This window comes from Neovison vison, chromosome 1 (genome assembly GCF_020171115.1).
Source record: "Neovison vison isolate M4711 chromosome 1, ASM_NN_V1, whole genome shotgun sequence".
NCBI classification, from domain to species: Eukaryota; Metazoa; Chordata; class Mammalia; order Carnivora; family Mustelidae; genus Neogale; species Neogale vison.
The window spans coordinates 210,338,098-210,354,253 of NC_058091.1; the positions used below are offsets into that span (position 1 = coordinate 210,338,098).

Here is a 16,156-nt window from a genome sequence, read left to right on the forward strand (position 1 = left end):
TTATACCTGAAACTCCTGTTTGTCACCAGAGTGCTTTCGTATGCTTGTATTTGAGTTTCTGACAAATGTGATGGTGGCTGACTCCCTTTCTGTATCTATCCCTGATTAAGTAGCCTCTGTTTGCCATTTGTATAATTGTATTTATTTTCAGACCCTCAAGAGAAATCAGTCTCCTACTGTTCTAGTTGCCAGAAACATGATTGGAAAAAGGGACATATACACCAGTGTTGTCCATAAAGTTTTGTTACGGTGTTGATATTATAGCATCTAGATGATTGGAGGGTTTTTTAGGTTTGTGTGTAATGGTCTTAGAAATATGTTTTATCATTGCCTTACCAGATTTTTGCCTGCTGCTACTTCTAATTTGATGTATTTGCCCTTCTGAGTAGGATTTTTAAAAATCACGGAAACTAAGGATATTAAGGAGAGTTTTATTTTAAAGATAGGACATACAATTTTACATTTTTTTATAAAAACTCTCAGAGTTTCCTCATGTCTGTCATACCAGCAGACAGATTATTTATAGTTTGGAAAACAAAAAGTTCACTTCCTGCCAAACTGAGGCAGAGGTGGTGGGACCTTAATATCCTGGCCTCTCTCCAGCTTCTTTTCACAATCCACGAGGTAGTTGACTCCATCGATGACTATCTGAACAAGCTCAACCTTTGATAGTGAAAAAGAAGAATGATTAATGGGCATAAAGGACACATGCAAGGCATTAATCAATAAGAATACTGGGAGAAGTAAGAAATTGTCCTGTTAGGTAGACTTTATAACAATTTCTTCTTTGTTAGTATTTCTCTCAAGTGTTGTGGGGGCATTTGTTTTTTTTTTTTTTAGATTTACTGTTTTGAGAACTTTTTAAATATATGAAAGCCATTAGTGTGCATCTCAGACACTCCCACCCCCCACCCCCAGTCAGTTTCTGCTATAAATTTATCCAAAAGTAGAATTACAGAGGTGTCTAGGTAGCTCAGTCAGTTGTCTCCCTTTGGCTCAGGTCATAGAATCTAGTTCTGTGTCAGGCTCCCTGCTCTGTAGGGAGTCTGCTTATGTCTTTCCCTTTGCCCCTCCCTCTGCTTGCACACTCTAATAAATCTTAAAAAAAATAAGTAAAATTACCATGACACCTTTTTTTTTTTTTTGACCTGGATCTCTCTTTAAGACCTACCACTAAGCTCTCTGAGCATGATAGCTTAGATAGTATCTGAGCTATATTTAAACAGTGGCTAGCTTTCTGAGAAATTGTTTAAACCAAATGTTTGGGTGCAATTAAATCATGTTTTCACTGTACCAGGCAAGTTTGCTACTTAAAGGAAACTCTGAATTATATTAGGATAAACCTTTAAAAATTCCTGCTTTAAAAAAAAAAACTTTAATAAAATCCAGTATTTGTAAATCAGAGCACATCTACCTAGGATTTTTTTCCTTGGGATCCTTTTCCTAATCAGTTGCACTGCTCTTAAAGAGATGCAAACTGAGATAGTAAGCAATGACTTAATTCCCAACTGCATTAAAATGCTTAATAATAACTCAATAATGAATAACAAGGATGGAAGGGGTTGTTACTTGTTACAGCTGAACATACCTTAGGCAGGATTGAGTCCAGTTCTCCTCCCCACTTCTCATGCTTAAAGAAACTGAAGCCCCGAGAGAGGGTTGGGTCAGAAAGCTAGTCATCACTAATCAAAGAAACACATAGTTCTTACTTATCCACTTTGACCTGTCCTGCTGTTCATAATGGTGTAGTGAGATGGTTCTCTCATTCACTGTCAAAGGGACTCTATCTTTTTACTTTTTTTTTTTTAATTTTTATTTGACAGAGGGTGAGATCACAAGTAGGCAGAGAGGCAGGCAGAGAGAGAGGAGGAAGTAGGATCTCTGCCAAGCAGAGAGCCCAATGTGGGGCTCGATCCCAGGACCCCGGGATCATAACCTGAGCCGAAGGTAGAGGCTTTAACCCACTGAGCCACCCAGATGCCCCAAAAGGACTCTATCTTAATATAAGTCTTCTGGTAAGTAACTTGGTCCTAAGTAAGGTCCCCCTATCTTTAACTCATGAATTCTCTTCCTAAAAATATATCCGACTAAATAATCAGAGTTGTGATTAAAGTATAGAGATGGTTACAGAATTATGTACAGATATAGTCAAATATCAACAAATCAGATATTAAATAGATAATGAGTATCTATACTATGCTGTCATTAAAAATTAGGTTTTTAAAGAATACTTAATGTTGTAAGAATAAGCTCATGATAGAATACACTGGAAAAATATGATTATAGGTTTTTTGTATTTTTTTGAAGAGGTATTTGAATAATTGTAAAAATGGAGAGCATGCCTTCTGCTTGAAGAGTCCCAGGGCAGTCCCAGCACCGAGTGCCCTGGGAGCCCCCCACTCCCACCCATGCCAGCCACAGCTGCAACCATCCCGTCACCAGGTACAACAGTCTACACATGTGCATACACACCATACCTAAGACCATTCTTTCAATGTTAGGAGAAGTAGCTGTTCTGCCCAATTCATAGAAATTAAGAAAGTCACCAAAATCAGGAGACAGGAATATGCTCCAAACAAGAGAGTAAGATAAAACCTCGGAAAAAGAACTGAACTAAACACTTTTATTCAGCATAGTACTGGATGTCCTAGCCACAGCAATCAGACAAGGAAAAAAAAAAGCCTCCAAATTGGTAAGGAAGAAGTAAAACTCAGTAAAGTTTCAGGATACAATAATATACAGAAATCTGGTGCATTTTTATATAGTAACGTGAAAGCAGAGAGACAGATACTAAGAAAACAGTTCCACTCACAAGTGCACCAAAAGGAAAACACCACCTACAAATAAATTTAACCAAGGAGGTGAAAGACCTATCCTCTGAGAGCTAGAAGTCATTGATGAAAGAAATTTGAAGATGACACAAACAAATGGAAAAATGTACCATACCCATGAACTGGAGGAGTAAGTATCACTGGAATGTCCATACTGCTCAAAGCAAGCTACAGATTCAGTGCAATCCCTATCAAAAGAGCACCAGCATTTTCCACCAAACTAAAATAAATAATCTCCAAATTTCCACGAAACCAGAAAGGACCTCAAACAACCAAGGCAACCTTTCGAGAGAAGAACAAAGCCGGGGCTATCACAATCCCAGATTACAAGATGTGCTGCAAGGCTAGAGTGATCAAAACAGTATGGTACCAGCACAGAGATTCATGGAACAGGAGAGAGAGCTCGGAAATGAACCCTTGATTCTCTGGTCAATCTACAGCAAAGGAGGCAAGAGTATACAATAGAGGAAAGATGGTCTTTTCAGTAAATGGTGCTGGGGAAACTGGATAGCTACATGAAAAGAATGAGCCTGGACCCCTTTGTTATAACTCAAGATGGATTAAAGAGCTACATGTGAGGCATGGAACCAAAAAACTCAGAGAAACAAGTAAACCCTTGGACACTGGCCTTAGCCACATACTTATGGATAGCTGTCCTCTGGCAAGTAAAATAAAAACAGTAACATACCATTAGGACTATGCCAGAATAATGAAACATCATAGCATCTGATTATAACATGGGCAAAGGTCCTGAATAGACATCTTCTTCAACAAGGGATACAGATGGCCACCAGACATGAGAAGCTGCTCTGCATCACGATGAGCAGGGAAATGCAAACCAAACCCACAAGAAAGCACCATGCACCTGTCAGAATGGCCAGTATCACAAGGACAAGATATAACAGATGTTGCTGAGGATTCTGAGGAAAAGGAGCCCTCGTGTGCTGCTGAATCAGGCAATGGAAACTAGTGTACCACTGGGAAATAGTAGGGAGTTTCCTCATAAAATTAAAAAAGAGAATTACCACACAATCCAGTAATTTCATTACTGGTATTTACTGAAAGAAAACAAAAAACACTATTTGAAAAGTTATATCCACCCCTACGTTTTTTGCAGCATTATTTATGATAGCCAAGATGAAGTGTCCATCAATAGATGAACAGATATAGATGTGACATGTTGTATATACGCAGACCCACATATCTACAGTGGAATATCATTCAGCCATAAAAAGGATTGAGATGTTGCCATTTGTGACAACATAGATAGACCTCGAGGGCATTTTAAGTGAAAGACAAAAACCGTATGATTTCACTTATATGTGTAGCCTAAAAAAACAAACGGAAACCAGACCATAGACACAGAGAACAAACTAGTGGATGCCAGATGCAACACTGGGTGAAGGGCAGCGGGAGGCACAGGCTTCCAGTTACGGAATGAAGACGTGACAAGGATGAAAGGGAATGTGGTCAATGTTACTGTGATAGCACTATATGGTGACCAGTGGCATCTCCATTTGTGGTGAGAACAGCATTGCACAGGGAGTTGTCAAACCAGCCTCAGCCAGAGCAGAGCTTATGACTGACCTAATACATTAAAGAGAATCACTGTTTTCCTGAATAACAAAGAGCTGTCAACTCATGAATAAATCTGTTCCTGTGAATAAAACTATGTAAAATATAACTTTTACATAACAAAACAATCCTTTAAAAAATGGAAGGCAATACAGAATAATGCTTATAATGCTTTTCTTAGGATTAAGTTAAATAAGTAGTGTTATTTTTTAATACTTCAGCATTTTTCTTTTATAATGTCACCTATTAACTTAGGCTTTAGAAAAAAAATTTAAGTGATGACTACCTTGCTTTCCAGTAATAAAAATTTGGTTAACAATAGAAGCAGACAGGTTTAGGCTCCTGATCTTCTTTATTCACTACACCACATATTACTCAGTAACCCTCAGAAATTGTATTTAGAACTACTTCTTCCTCAAGTACTTTACCAGAGGTGGAAGCCCACAGGCTGACTTGAGTGTTTCCTCTTTCCCTTTTCTCAGTGTAATGGTGCCTATTGGATACACCCATAGGCAGTGAGATATTTGAAAACCAGCAAGGAAGAAGAAAGAGCATCAATAATGCAGAGATTTAATAACCAGCCAGTGAGTTAACTAGGATTTGTACAGTTTAAGAGGAAGAGGCTTTTAAATTAATAATGGGCATAGTATGTTCCGTGGGAGCATGCACAGATAAACAGGTGTGACTTATGTGGTCAGTGCTTGCTTAGGATGCAGCTGCATGTTCCTTAGGCGGGGGTGTGGGGGGGGTGTCTTCGAGCTCTGCCTCCCGCCTTACTCCAGGCCTCCTTAGAGCTTATGAATGCTGTTCCTCCAATGTGTTCACAGAACCCTAAAGATTATTTCATGAACACAGTCTGTTATATACCTAGTATGTATATATATATATATATATATATATATATGCCATGTTTAGCTTGAAAAATACACGATTTTATAAACTACCAAGTGTCTAAAAATGCTAAAAATGAAGCATGTGGCTTTCCCCAAAGGAAATTCAGAATCAAGAGAAATTTCCACTATTCTGCCACCCTCAGAGAGCACACACGTTCTCTGACATCACAGTGATAAAATGCTGCTGTCCTTTGGCGTAAGAGAGCTCCGATCTTTGAAAGATGGCTGGAATACCTCTCAGGGGCCAGGTGCTGATAATAGTCCCTCCATGAACTCCTTTACTTGCCTGTATATTCTCAGCTTACCTTGTGCTTGCTTTTATGTGGTTATTTCCCAGGGAGGATTAGTACTACAGAATGAAACACGAACTGGACGCAGGACTCCGTGGGGAAAGAGGAGGTCTTGACTTTTGTGAATAAGGTGAGGCTGTATAGGCTACCTCTCTATTCCCTTTTTCTCTTAGGCTAGTATGGTCAGCTCATGTTTGGAAAGTGAGAGCTGTTACCTCTGATCGACCAATTCGATCTATGTTGGAAATATCATATACGTCCGCCACCGCTGCCGTGTCCACACCACCCGTGCCACGCTTCTGGAGTCTCAGGTTTTCCAGGATCTTAGAGAAGCGTGGATCCTGGGACAAGAGACAGTACTTAGTGTCATAAGAAGCAAAACTGATTCACCATCATTGGCACATGGAATTAGTAAGAGGTATAATGAGAGATAGTAACCGTCGATATTAAGCATATACTTACTGTGTACCATGGCACTATGCTAGAACTTTTAAACCTTACAACAACCTCCTGAAGTGTAGGTACTGCTTTCATTCTCATTTCACAGATGAGGAAACTGAGGCTCAGAGGACTATAACTGATGAGGGTCACACAGCTCGAAGGTAGCAGAGCTGTTTTTAACTTCTATATGATTTTTGCCATTTGGATGCCAGCTTTGGTGAGTTGATTATTCATCTGTATAATCGTTTCACTGATAGAATTAAAATCATGATGTTAAATGACATCAAATCATTTTCTTAACATTGGAATAATTCTTCATTCTGTTTTTGGTAGGAAGCACATTTTCTAAAATGGTTTTCAAGTATTTGATTGGCTTGTGCTGATGCAAAAAGTGCTGGATGCCTACCAGAACGCTTTTTCCTTCTCCTCTACAGATGGAGCTGAGAAGGTGACCACTGGCTACATTCTTGCAAACAGAATGAACTTAAGTAATGTGTGTACTTCCAGGCCTAGGCTTTCAATCTTTACATGGTGGCACCTATATCCTCTCTCCCCTTCCCACAAGCTGCAATGTGGGGCCTGGCGATGACCATGCTAAGAGGACAGTGCCCTAAGACCATGGTCTTCCTGGTGCAGTTCCCTGACCAGCAGCATCAAGTCACCTGGAAATTTGTTAAAAATGCAATCTTTTCAGGTGGGCAATCTGTTTTGATAAGCCTCCAGGCAATTTTGATGCAGGCCCAAGTGGGAGAAACCCCTCCACTAGGAGAGGTAGAGACAGAAGGAACTCCCAGGAGCAGGGCACGAGAACACCCTTAATCCAAGCGCGAGGCTTGGTGATGTTTCTAAGATGTGTAAGAGTGTTCGCTGGTTTGCATGAATTGGATTAAGTCCATCCTGACTTGTAGTGAGGAGAATTTAAACTTGTTACTCTTGAAGCCACACCTCTTTCTTACAGCCCTTAATCTTTTATCCTCACTAATACAAGTGTCTTTAGAATTTCTGTGTGTATACAGTAATCTATGTTGGGTTACAGAATGAAGGAAGGGTTACAGAATGGTGACGATTTCTCCCTCTACAAAGAAGTCACATATGAGCTTATCCTAGTGGAACTCAAAAGGACTGTTCACTGCGTAACATTACCTTGCTGAGCTTTGGGATCCTAACGTGGACACCAGCCCGTAATCCTGTGCCAAGGTTCGAAGGGCAGGTCAGAATATATCCTAGTCGCTCATTCCACATGAACTCCCAGCCTCGCGCTTGGATTAAGCGTTCCACCTACAGCAGTGAACAAACGGAGTTCTTAAGTATCCATTTACTTGGTACATCCGCAACACCAGGGAGAGACATGTGTACTGTATGTTTGCCATGAGTGAAATTCAGGCAAATTTATATTACTTCCTTAATGGAAAAGGATACTTCTATCCAAATATTAAAATGAGTCAATTAAATTAGATGAAACATGTACAGCACTGAATGCAGTACCTAGCACATCCTAAATATTCAATGAATGTCCGTTGCTGTTACTTTTCATACGAGAATAATAAGAGAATGTAGGAATTCTCAGCAGGTAAGGCTCTGGTCAGGTTACTTAGGAACACAGTTACATCCTGTACTGTCTCTATGCTTCGAATCACCAAGAAGGAAACTGAACATAAGTAATGATCCATAGACTTTCCTGAACCATTCTGGACTGGGGAGACGGGCATAGGAATTTACTAGTTAAAAAAAAAAAAAAAAAAGTCTCCTATTTTTGAAGCCCTGGCCTGGTAGTCCCGCCCTCAGAGAGTGCCATGATCCTAAAGAAAATTAGCCTCATCCTGGTAATCACCATAGTGTCTTCTGTTAAGAATGAAGAAATGATTTCATTTTAATGAATATTCAGAAATCTCTGGTAACATCTTACCTCTTTCAGTCCACGACAGAATCGCTCAAATACTCTTTTCATATTGCCTCCTTTTTCCATAGAGATTACCCTGGTGTGGTCTTCCTCATTAATCCAGATGAGAAAGGTCTTGTCATAATTATGCCTAATGAAAGGAGAAATACGGTGTTGCGTGTCAAATCCATTTGTTTCAACACATGAAAATTCCCTTTACTCCTGTGGCTTGATTGCTTCATTTCACCTTCCTCATTCCTACAAAGCCCTAAGTTTTTTTACTGTGCCTGAACAAGTGCTACAAAATAATGTTACCGTGACAGAACAAACAATAAGACCAACTCCAACCCTTAAAGATGTACTGTTTTTTTCCCAACAAGAATATCATCTTCCCCAGTCCTTGGACAAGGAGGACAAGAATTCAGCTATGGATAACATTTGGCTTTGACACTAACAAGAGTATTCTAAGAGGCTCAACCAAAATCTTGTGGCGCTTCAAGAAAGTTTTTTACCTGCAGCCCAGGAGGTTTGGGATGCAGAAGATCTCACATATGTTTGCTGCCTAGATCCTGCCTATCCACACACACGGAGCATCTGCTCACGAACACACTTATCGCAGCTCCTGCGGAGAGTGTCAGAATAACCTACCAAAGTACACGGGAATCAAAGTGGACTGAGGACTTTGGCCAAGATAAAATACGTGTATACTCGATATCCATCCTTCCTTGTAGGGTTTTGCTTAAGTCCTCGAAACTTTTCATTTTCTGCTCTTTTGTTTTAAAGTCATGAAACAGATTCTCTGTGAGGTCAAATAATACGAAGCTAATTTTTCTTAAAAATAGTCTTCCTCATGCATAATTCATGCAAACCAGCGAACATTCTTACACATCTTAGAAACATCACCATACTGTGGAGTGACACACACACACACAATTTCTACAATCTTTCTCTCCTCCATTTAACTCAAGCTGGGCATGCTGTCAGCGGCGGCTCACAGCAACTGCAGGTTAGGAGAAGCAGGTGATCTGAAGGAGATCGTCTGTACACACTGCAAACAGGAAAATGCTGTGTCCATACCAGATTCCCCTGGCATCTGGCCAGTCACGGGCCATCCCAGCACATGTTAGTAAGGGGGATACTGGCTTATCAAATAGAAAGTGGTCCTGCAGGCCAGAATGGACAAAGCAGAAAGGAAAAAATGATGAGATCAGACACAACTACACGGGCCAGGTCTGTCGGACAGTGGTTCTCAGCCTTGGCTGCCCACTGGAACAACCTGGGGGCTTTTTTAAAAATATGAATGCCCAATTCCTGCCCCCCCCCCAGGTTCTGTCCTAATTGTTATGGGGTGTGGCCTGGACAGTGGGATTTTTTAAAAGCTCTTCAGATGATTCTAGCTAACAGCTAAGGCTGAAATCTACTGGCTTAGCCCAGATGGAAACAATCACTATGAATTATATTTACCCACCAGCACCAACACTATGCAGTGTTGGAGCAGGCAGTGAGAGAGGGACACGCTCCTGGAAAGGCTGGTATACACAGCCACCATTCTCTACATGGCTGGCATTAGTGGATCTCTTCTTACTATCCTTCCTTTCACTAAAAAGTACTGGAGATGTAAAACAATGGATTATAAATAAAAGTATCTACCATTAATTCAATGCTCACCTTGCTCTATGCTATGTGTTTTTTTTTTCTTGAATCCTCACAACACTAGGAGGCAAATATAATCATTGAATCTGTTTTCCTCACGCATAAAGAGTGAGAAAACAACCCCCAGTATCACATAACTAGGAAGTGACAGAGCCTCGATTCAAGCCTCAACCCATACGATTCCCAAGTTGTGCCTTAAACTATAGGAAAGTACTCTTCGTATCAAAACCAGTGTTGAGACTGTTTTTCTGTGTGTATACAGTAAGAACATAAATATGCATACCATATATTTAAATTTGATTACACTGAGGTAAGAAGTAAAGAAGATATGGAGAGGGAAGTCCTTTACAATCTAAGTGGAAAGGTTGGGAGACATTACCCAGAACAGACTTTGTGGCCTTTCGCTGGAAAGCACAAGTGGCTGCTGGAGGCTGAGGAGGGCTTATGCTCTAACAGAGCAGGCCAAGGGCCTGACAGCTGCAGAGACCAGGAGACTGAGGCCCAGAGAGACCACAAAGCTAGCTCATTCAATTTGGTAATGGGGCATATTTTGTGGCATTGCATCTTATGAAATGACAAGATAGTGTTTCTGTTTTGTGGTGGTTGTTGGTGTCTTTTTTTTTTTTTTTTAAGTTCTATCTAAAAGTTACTTTTGAAACTGCTATCCCTTTTTAGCTGGACTACAGGGAAAATAAGTAAAAGGACTGGAGTTTTGTCTACCCTAGTGTTAGAGGGAAGATGTTGAGGACTCGTGGAGGCAGCCGAAATCCCAGAGCTGGCTCCAATAGGAGTCAGGGCAGGCCTTCCACCTCGATAATTTCCTTTCCAGATTTTCCTAGCTTCTAGGACTTTATTTGGGTGTGGCAATGGAGACCATCCTCAATAAGCAAAGGGATCTTCCATTTAACCTCCAGCCATGGATCTGCAACCCCCCAGCTCCACAGTGGAGTTTACTCTGATTTTAACCACAGACCATTTCTGTGGCTTGACCTAAAGTATTAAGGCCTCATTTTCCCATTTTCCTTCCTTATACTGCACAGGCTGAAGTCCCAGCAAGCTCCCCATGAGGTCTCATGGTGCCCATTAGGGTTCCAGGCACAGCCCCATCCCAGGCCAGGCCAGATGGGTCAAGGGCCACTCACATCTATGAGCCGCTGCTGGTCTTGCTCAGTCATCTCGGACAGCCTGTAGTAGCGGCCTGCCAGGTCCCCTTTGAGGCCCTCCAGGGCCGTGATGGCCACGTTCTCCACCTCCCTTCGCTCAGCCCGGCTGCAGGCAGGTGGCAGGCTCAGCCCACGGATGCTGCGGCCTGTGCGCACCCGAGAGGACAGCACGTAACGCTCATCAAACTGCCCATGGGTGATCTGCCGAAGCAGAGAGAGCATGGGGTTACCACGGCCAGCTGCCAACTACAGTCCCACCACCACCATGGGGTCCACCCCCACTGACCTGCAGCACCCCGTGCAGGGGATCCTCAGACCCTGTGCACAACATGCTGGACACATGTTGGAATTATGGGGGCAGGGGCACTGTAGCTAAGGGGCACAGCTACTTTATGCAGCGCCATCCAGAATACTTTACCGCACTAGGTGTGGCATGAAAAAAAAGTAACTGCTTTAGGAAAGACAGGTTCTCCCTGGCCAACGCCACCCTATCGGCCCTTATTAAAGAAAACAAAGACTTCGGGACCTTTCTGACCTTCTCCTTGCCCCTCCAGGGAGTGTGCTGCGCAAGGGCCATCACAGAGCTTGCAGAGGGCATCTGACCCAGGGGGAGTCGCCCTCCTCTCAGGTGCTCCTCACTTCAGGCTCTGGAGTGCCAGCTGCATGGGAAAGCAGAGGGGTCTGCAGCCTACCTTGGATGCGTCCAGATCCGTGGGGTGCTTCATCACCCTGGGGTCATAGCCATTGTGCCTTAGTTTGATGACAGGATCAAAAAGGTCAGCAAACACCTGTAGAAGGGAAGATGCACCTGTTTCCACTTTAATGGATTCATCTATTAAAAGGTGGCTCCTTTCATTTGCCCCTTCTTACCTTGAGGGCCAAAGCTGATGCCCTGCTCTGTCATTCTGTGTTACCACGCAGGAAACGGGGGTGGTAGATTGATGGTCAACGAAAATAACAACAGGCCACCTCCCTAGTGATTCTGCCAAGCTTACTGCCATGAGACTGAGGCAGAAAATCTTGTGTCTCCCCCCAGCAGTTCCTGCCTTTATGAGATAAAAGCAGCTGCCAGAAGCAGTTTTGTGGACAAAAGAGATAATCAGGTTCTAGGGTTCGAAAATAAATTCACAGAAAACCAGCTACACTGCAAGAAAAGTGCACAGCAGCAGTCAGGGCAAGGCCAGCACCTCTCACCCTGTGAGGTCCTTCCCTAGCCCAAACTATCTTGTGCAAAATCTATTAAAAAAAAAAAAAAAGCTTCAGGGATATTCTTTAGGTAAAATGATGTTAAGAGTAGTTACCACGGAGGACCTGCCACCTTTAGGGGCTGTGGGAAGTGGGTGGGCAGGGGGCGGGGGCAAACTGGGTCCAGGGAGCCAGGGTAGCACACTGCTGTATGTGAATGACCCACCAGTCCTGTTCATTCAGGAGGACCCATCCTCCTCTTTATGGCTGTTCTCCCAGAGAACTTCCCTCAGCTCCCTGCAACTTGTCCTAGTGTCGAGGCTGCTCTGTGACGAATGCTGCCCGAGCAGCGGACCATTCTATGCTTCTGTCCCAAGGATGAGGACACGGAGATCATAGGATTCCTCCAAGAGACTTGGTGAACTCAGTCATCTAGGCTACAATAATCAGTAATTCCCAAGCTAAAGACACAGACCATCCTTCTTCCTCAATGAAGTCTAGCCACAAACACACCATCTCCTAAGGTCTTATTGGCGAATACATATCACCAATAAATTACAAGATTTTTTTTTTTTTTCTGTACCAATTCATCCCCTTGACAGTCTCAGAGAGCCCTGTCATGGAACTCATCCCTCCATGAGTGGGATACCAGAGCAGCAGCAAAGGAAGCCTTGCCCCTGGGAAGCGGTAGCCCTCCTTGTTCCAGAAAGCATTCCAGATGTTCTGCTGAAGCTGCCTTCCCTTTACGAATGCCGGCCCCCCGCAGAGAAGAGAAGGACTCCGCCCCAGAGCATCCCCCCACCCCTACTCTGGAATCAGCAGCCAATTTTTACCTCATACGACTCCTCGTCACCAGCCACCATGCCCACAGTCTTGATGAAGGGGTGGCCAGGGTTGTCCACTCCAGTCTGGATACACTGGTCCAGGGTGTAGCCGTTGGGCGTTGCCTTGTTGCGGAGCTTGGCATAGATGGCCGGGGTGAGGCACTCGGCCATGCAGTTGTTGTGCTTTCGCAGATCAGGGTAGTCTGCGCTGCAGGCGGAGGAGAGGGCCGCTCAGTGAGCACCGCCTGAGGGAGGCGGCCTGCGAAAGGACGGCATCCAGCTGTCCTGCCACCAGACTGTCTTTAGCCAGAGGGCATGGGGACACGTGGCTAGGAGTCATGACTTAAGTCAGCCAGATTAAAAAAAGAAAAACAGTCCCCAGAACAGCCCAAGAAAGGGGCGTGGCCCTGCTTAAGGATCCCATGCTGCTGGCTGCAGGAGCCCACACACCATGGCTTATTGGAAAGAGGAGATACAGTGAAAATGACAAAATCAATGGACATCCCATGTGGCCTTTTTTTTTTTTTTTAAACCCAGAAGTTCTGGTAAAATGCAACAAGCACATTGTGGTGCCTTAGGTCTGTGGTGGAGAGACTGGAAACCTGCAGGTAGAGGTACCTAGAAATTCCATTATTTATCTGTCCTCTACGCTGACATTCCAAGAGAGCAGATTCTGCTCTGTCGAGAGCAGTGGCTGGCTACTGAAATAGGCGTTCTGTAAATATCTGTCGGAACGGTACACAGAAGGCAATAAAGCGAGGCGCTCTCTGATCCCGGGCTGTGTACTGACCAAACAAAGGGGATTCTGGACCACCACAGGCTCAAACACAGGTCATCTCCCTTCAGGGGTTCCTGAAGTACATGGTAGGTGTTGATAATTCCCTCAGAGATCTGGATCCCCACAAGAGCCAGCAACTATATCTGAGAAGAACAGCAAGTCCTCCTCATCTGTCTCTACACCTGCCTCTGTGGGACCTTGTGGAGTCAGCGCCGGCTGTGCATGCCGTCTCATCCGTGGCGAGGAGCCAAGGACTGGGAAATCCTGGCCATCTTCATGCCACTTTCCCACTTTCCATCTGCAGTGGCCTTTAAAGCTGGTACTTAATATCAGTACTACAACACCATTCTCCAAAAGGTGGGACAGCAGTGAGTGAAGTGTGGGTCTGGAATCGGGGTCCTGAGGTTTGCATTTGGCTGCACTGGGTGTGTGAACTTGGGCACTGCTTCATTGTTCTAAGTCTCCGTTTTATCACAAAGGGATGCTAAGATGAATAAAACAGACACTCCCATGTACAGCAGTTAACACACATCAGAGTGCTCAACCGATATTCATCGTGAGTATTACTATTCAACTAGCTCCCCAGCTCTGGGCAGGAATGACGACACCGCACTGCCTCGGATTCACCACAGGCCACTGTGCTCCCTGCGTGTCGACAGTGATTGTCAGTTTGATCTGGTCCTTCTCAAAAGCAACAAGAAGGACCCTTGCTGACAGTTTCTGGCAGGGGAAAACAGATTTCTGGCTGACACGTGGAGTTCTTACCTGGGCGGGAACAGCCTATGTTGCTCCCGAGCCTCGGCCCGCACGTTCTGCCGGTTCAGCAGATACCCAGTGGTTAGGGCACTGGTGCCCATGGTAGCAAGTAACAGAGAAGCATTGCGGCCAGTGAGCAACTTCGAGAAGGCACTGGCCATCCTTCCTCTTGGATGAGTGTCTGAAAGCAGAGAAAATGGATCAGACAAGCTCCCGGGGTGGACCCAAGCCACAGCCCAGCGATGGCTGGGCAAGAGAAAGGACTACAGGAAGCACTGTGCCTCTCTTTTGGTTTGGTTTTTCTCTTTCTTCCTTTCTCACCCATACCCCTTGACACTGCTTGGGGAGATGTGGGGAGGTGTAGACACTGTGAATGTCCAACTGCATGAAGTCCATGGCCATTTTCTCCAGTTAAGAATACGGGGAAAATAAACAGCGAATTTCTGCTGCTGGCTGTGTGACAGACCAGGTGCTCCTTTGGACCCCACCACTGCACAGGGAGGACAGCCTGAATAGGTCAGGTTCCTGGGCTTGGAAGAAGTAGAGGAAGTCTCTGAATCCCACGCTCCCACCCCACTCCTCGCAAATAAGCTGCTGGCAGAGCTCAGGGTAACAAGCGAGGAGGTTTGGGTTATGTTGAGGACAGATGTCCATGTGAGCACTAAGGTCAGGATACCAACAGTGGGGTGGAGAGCTCTATCTGTGACTCCCCTAGTGAGCTAGAACCCTTAAAAGGGGCGCAAGTGGTCCAAGGTCACCAGATCCCCCAATCCCTGGCTCCCAGCAGAGGCAGAATAAAATCCTCTCTAAGGAAAGTATACTCAGTTTAGGCTCTGGTTTCCTACAGATGAAGATCAGACAACAAGCTCTCAGTCAAAGATCAGGAGGAATTGGGGGTCACAGAGTCAAACTATCTTTTAAAAATGAAAAAGGAAATAAAGAGAAGATCATTAACAAAAGAACCACTAAAATATATACTTAGGAAGAAACAGACATTAGAAGGACAGCCTGAGATACACATAAAATGTAGAAAACATATGGAAGTGTTTGTTTAGATGTATACAGTATCAACAAAGAATGACAATCAGGATAAGCCCCTGCCCAGACAGATAGCCTGCTACGTCTGCTATTGCCCAGAGATGGGAAGGACCAGTCCCAGCATCACCCAGCAGGGAGCTATTTAATGTGGGTTGTTGAGTGTGGGACAGTAGAACAGGTCACTCTAAGTACTCTCTGTGATGCCCAAATACAGGGAGTATGGAATTTTTTTCCCTAATATTTAGAAGGTTCCAAGGACTCTGTCTCAAGATCCTCCAAGCTTAGCACCAGCAAAGAGCCCCCTGATGTGTATGGCTGTGGCTAAAAACCTGGGCCATCCAGTGGAAGACAGACTTTTAATAAGGTGAGGTTGGCATAGCCTTACACATAATTCTTATGTTATGTTAGTCACAAAACATTATTAGTTTTTGATGCAGTGTTCCAAGATTCATTGTTTACATATAACACCCAGTGCTCCATGTAATATGTGCCGTCCTTAATACCCACCACATAATTCTAAGAGCAGCCTTTTGAGGTCCACTTTCTTCCTGGATTGTATTTGGGGAACTGGGATCAGTCTATGAACTTTATGCTTCCAGAATCTCCACCTAGAACTCTCTATTTAACATCTGTTTGAGCAATATTAGGGAGAAACTTGAATGTATCAACCAAAAGCACCAGAGTCCTTGAAAAAATTTAGGACTTTTTTTTTTTTTTTTTCTACGCTAACCCAGGAAATCAGAGAGCCTTTCTTCTGTGCTAATGTCTAAAGATAATTCCCTGAATCTTTTTTTTTTTTTAAGATTTTATTTATTTATTTGACACAGAGAGATCACAAGCAGGCAGAGAG

At 43.8% G+C, this 16,156-nt stretch overlaps 1 protein-coding gene across 1 annotated transcript; it reads right to left on the reverse strand.

Annotated features, from left to right (window-relative positions):
* Positions 1–415: 415 nt before the first annotated feature.
* CKMT2 (creatine kinase, mitochondrial 2) lies at positions 416–14,921 on the reverse strand. The gene is made up of 9 exons (XM_044266200.1): positions 14,278–14,921; positions 12,744–12,942; positions 11,418–11,513; positions 10,705–10,926; positions 8,987–9,072; positions 7,937–8,060; positions 7,174–7,308; positions 5,805–5,930; positions 416–663 (listed from the first exon to the last, which is right to left on the reverse strand). Exons 1-9 carry the CDS (start codon positions 14,427–14,429, stop codon positions 544–546), a joined length of 1,260 nt encoding a protein of 419 aa, XP_044122135.1. The 5' UTR covers positions 14,430–14,921; the 3' UTR covers positions 416–543.
* Positions 14,922–16,156: the final 1,235 nt, after the last annotated feature.

Bases quoted from the DNA above. Each gene is read 5' to 3' on its own strand.
- CKMT2 (XM_044266200.1), bottom strand. From the start codon at position 14,429: ATGGCCAGTGCCTTCTCGAAGTTGCTCACTGGCCGCAATGCTTCTCTG. The intron at 10,927-11,417 runs GTAGGCTGCAGA...CTGCTTCGGCAG, and splicing joins CGGATCTGGACGCATCCAAG to ATCACCCATGGGCAGTTTGA. The intron at 8,061-8,986 runs GTATGGACACAG...TCCTTTCATTAG, and splicing joins CCAGATGCCAGGGGAATCTG to GCATAATTATGACAAGACCT.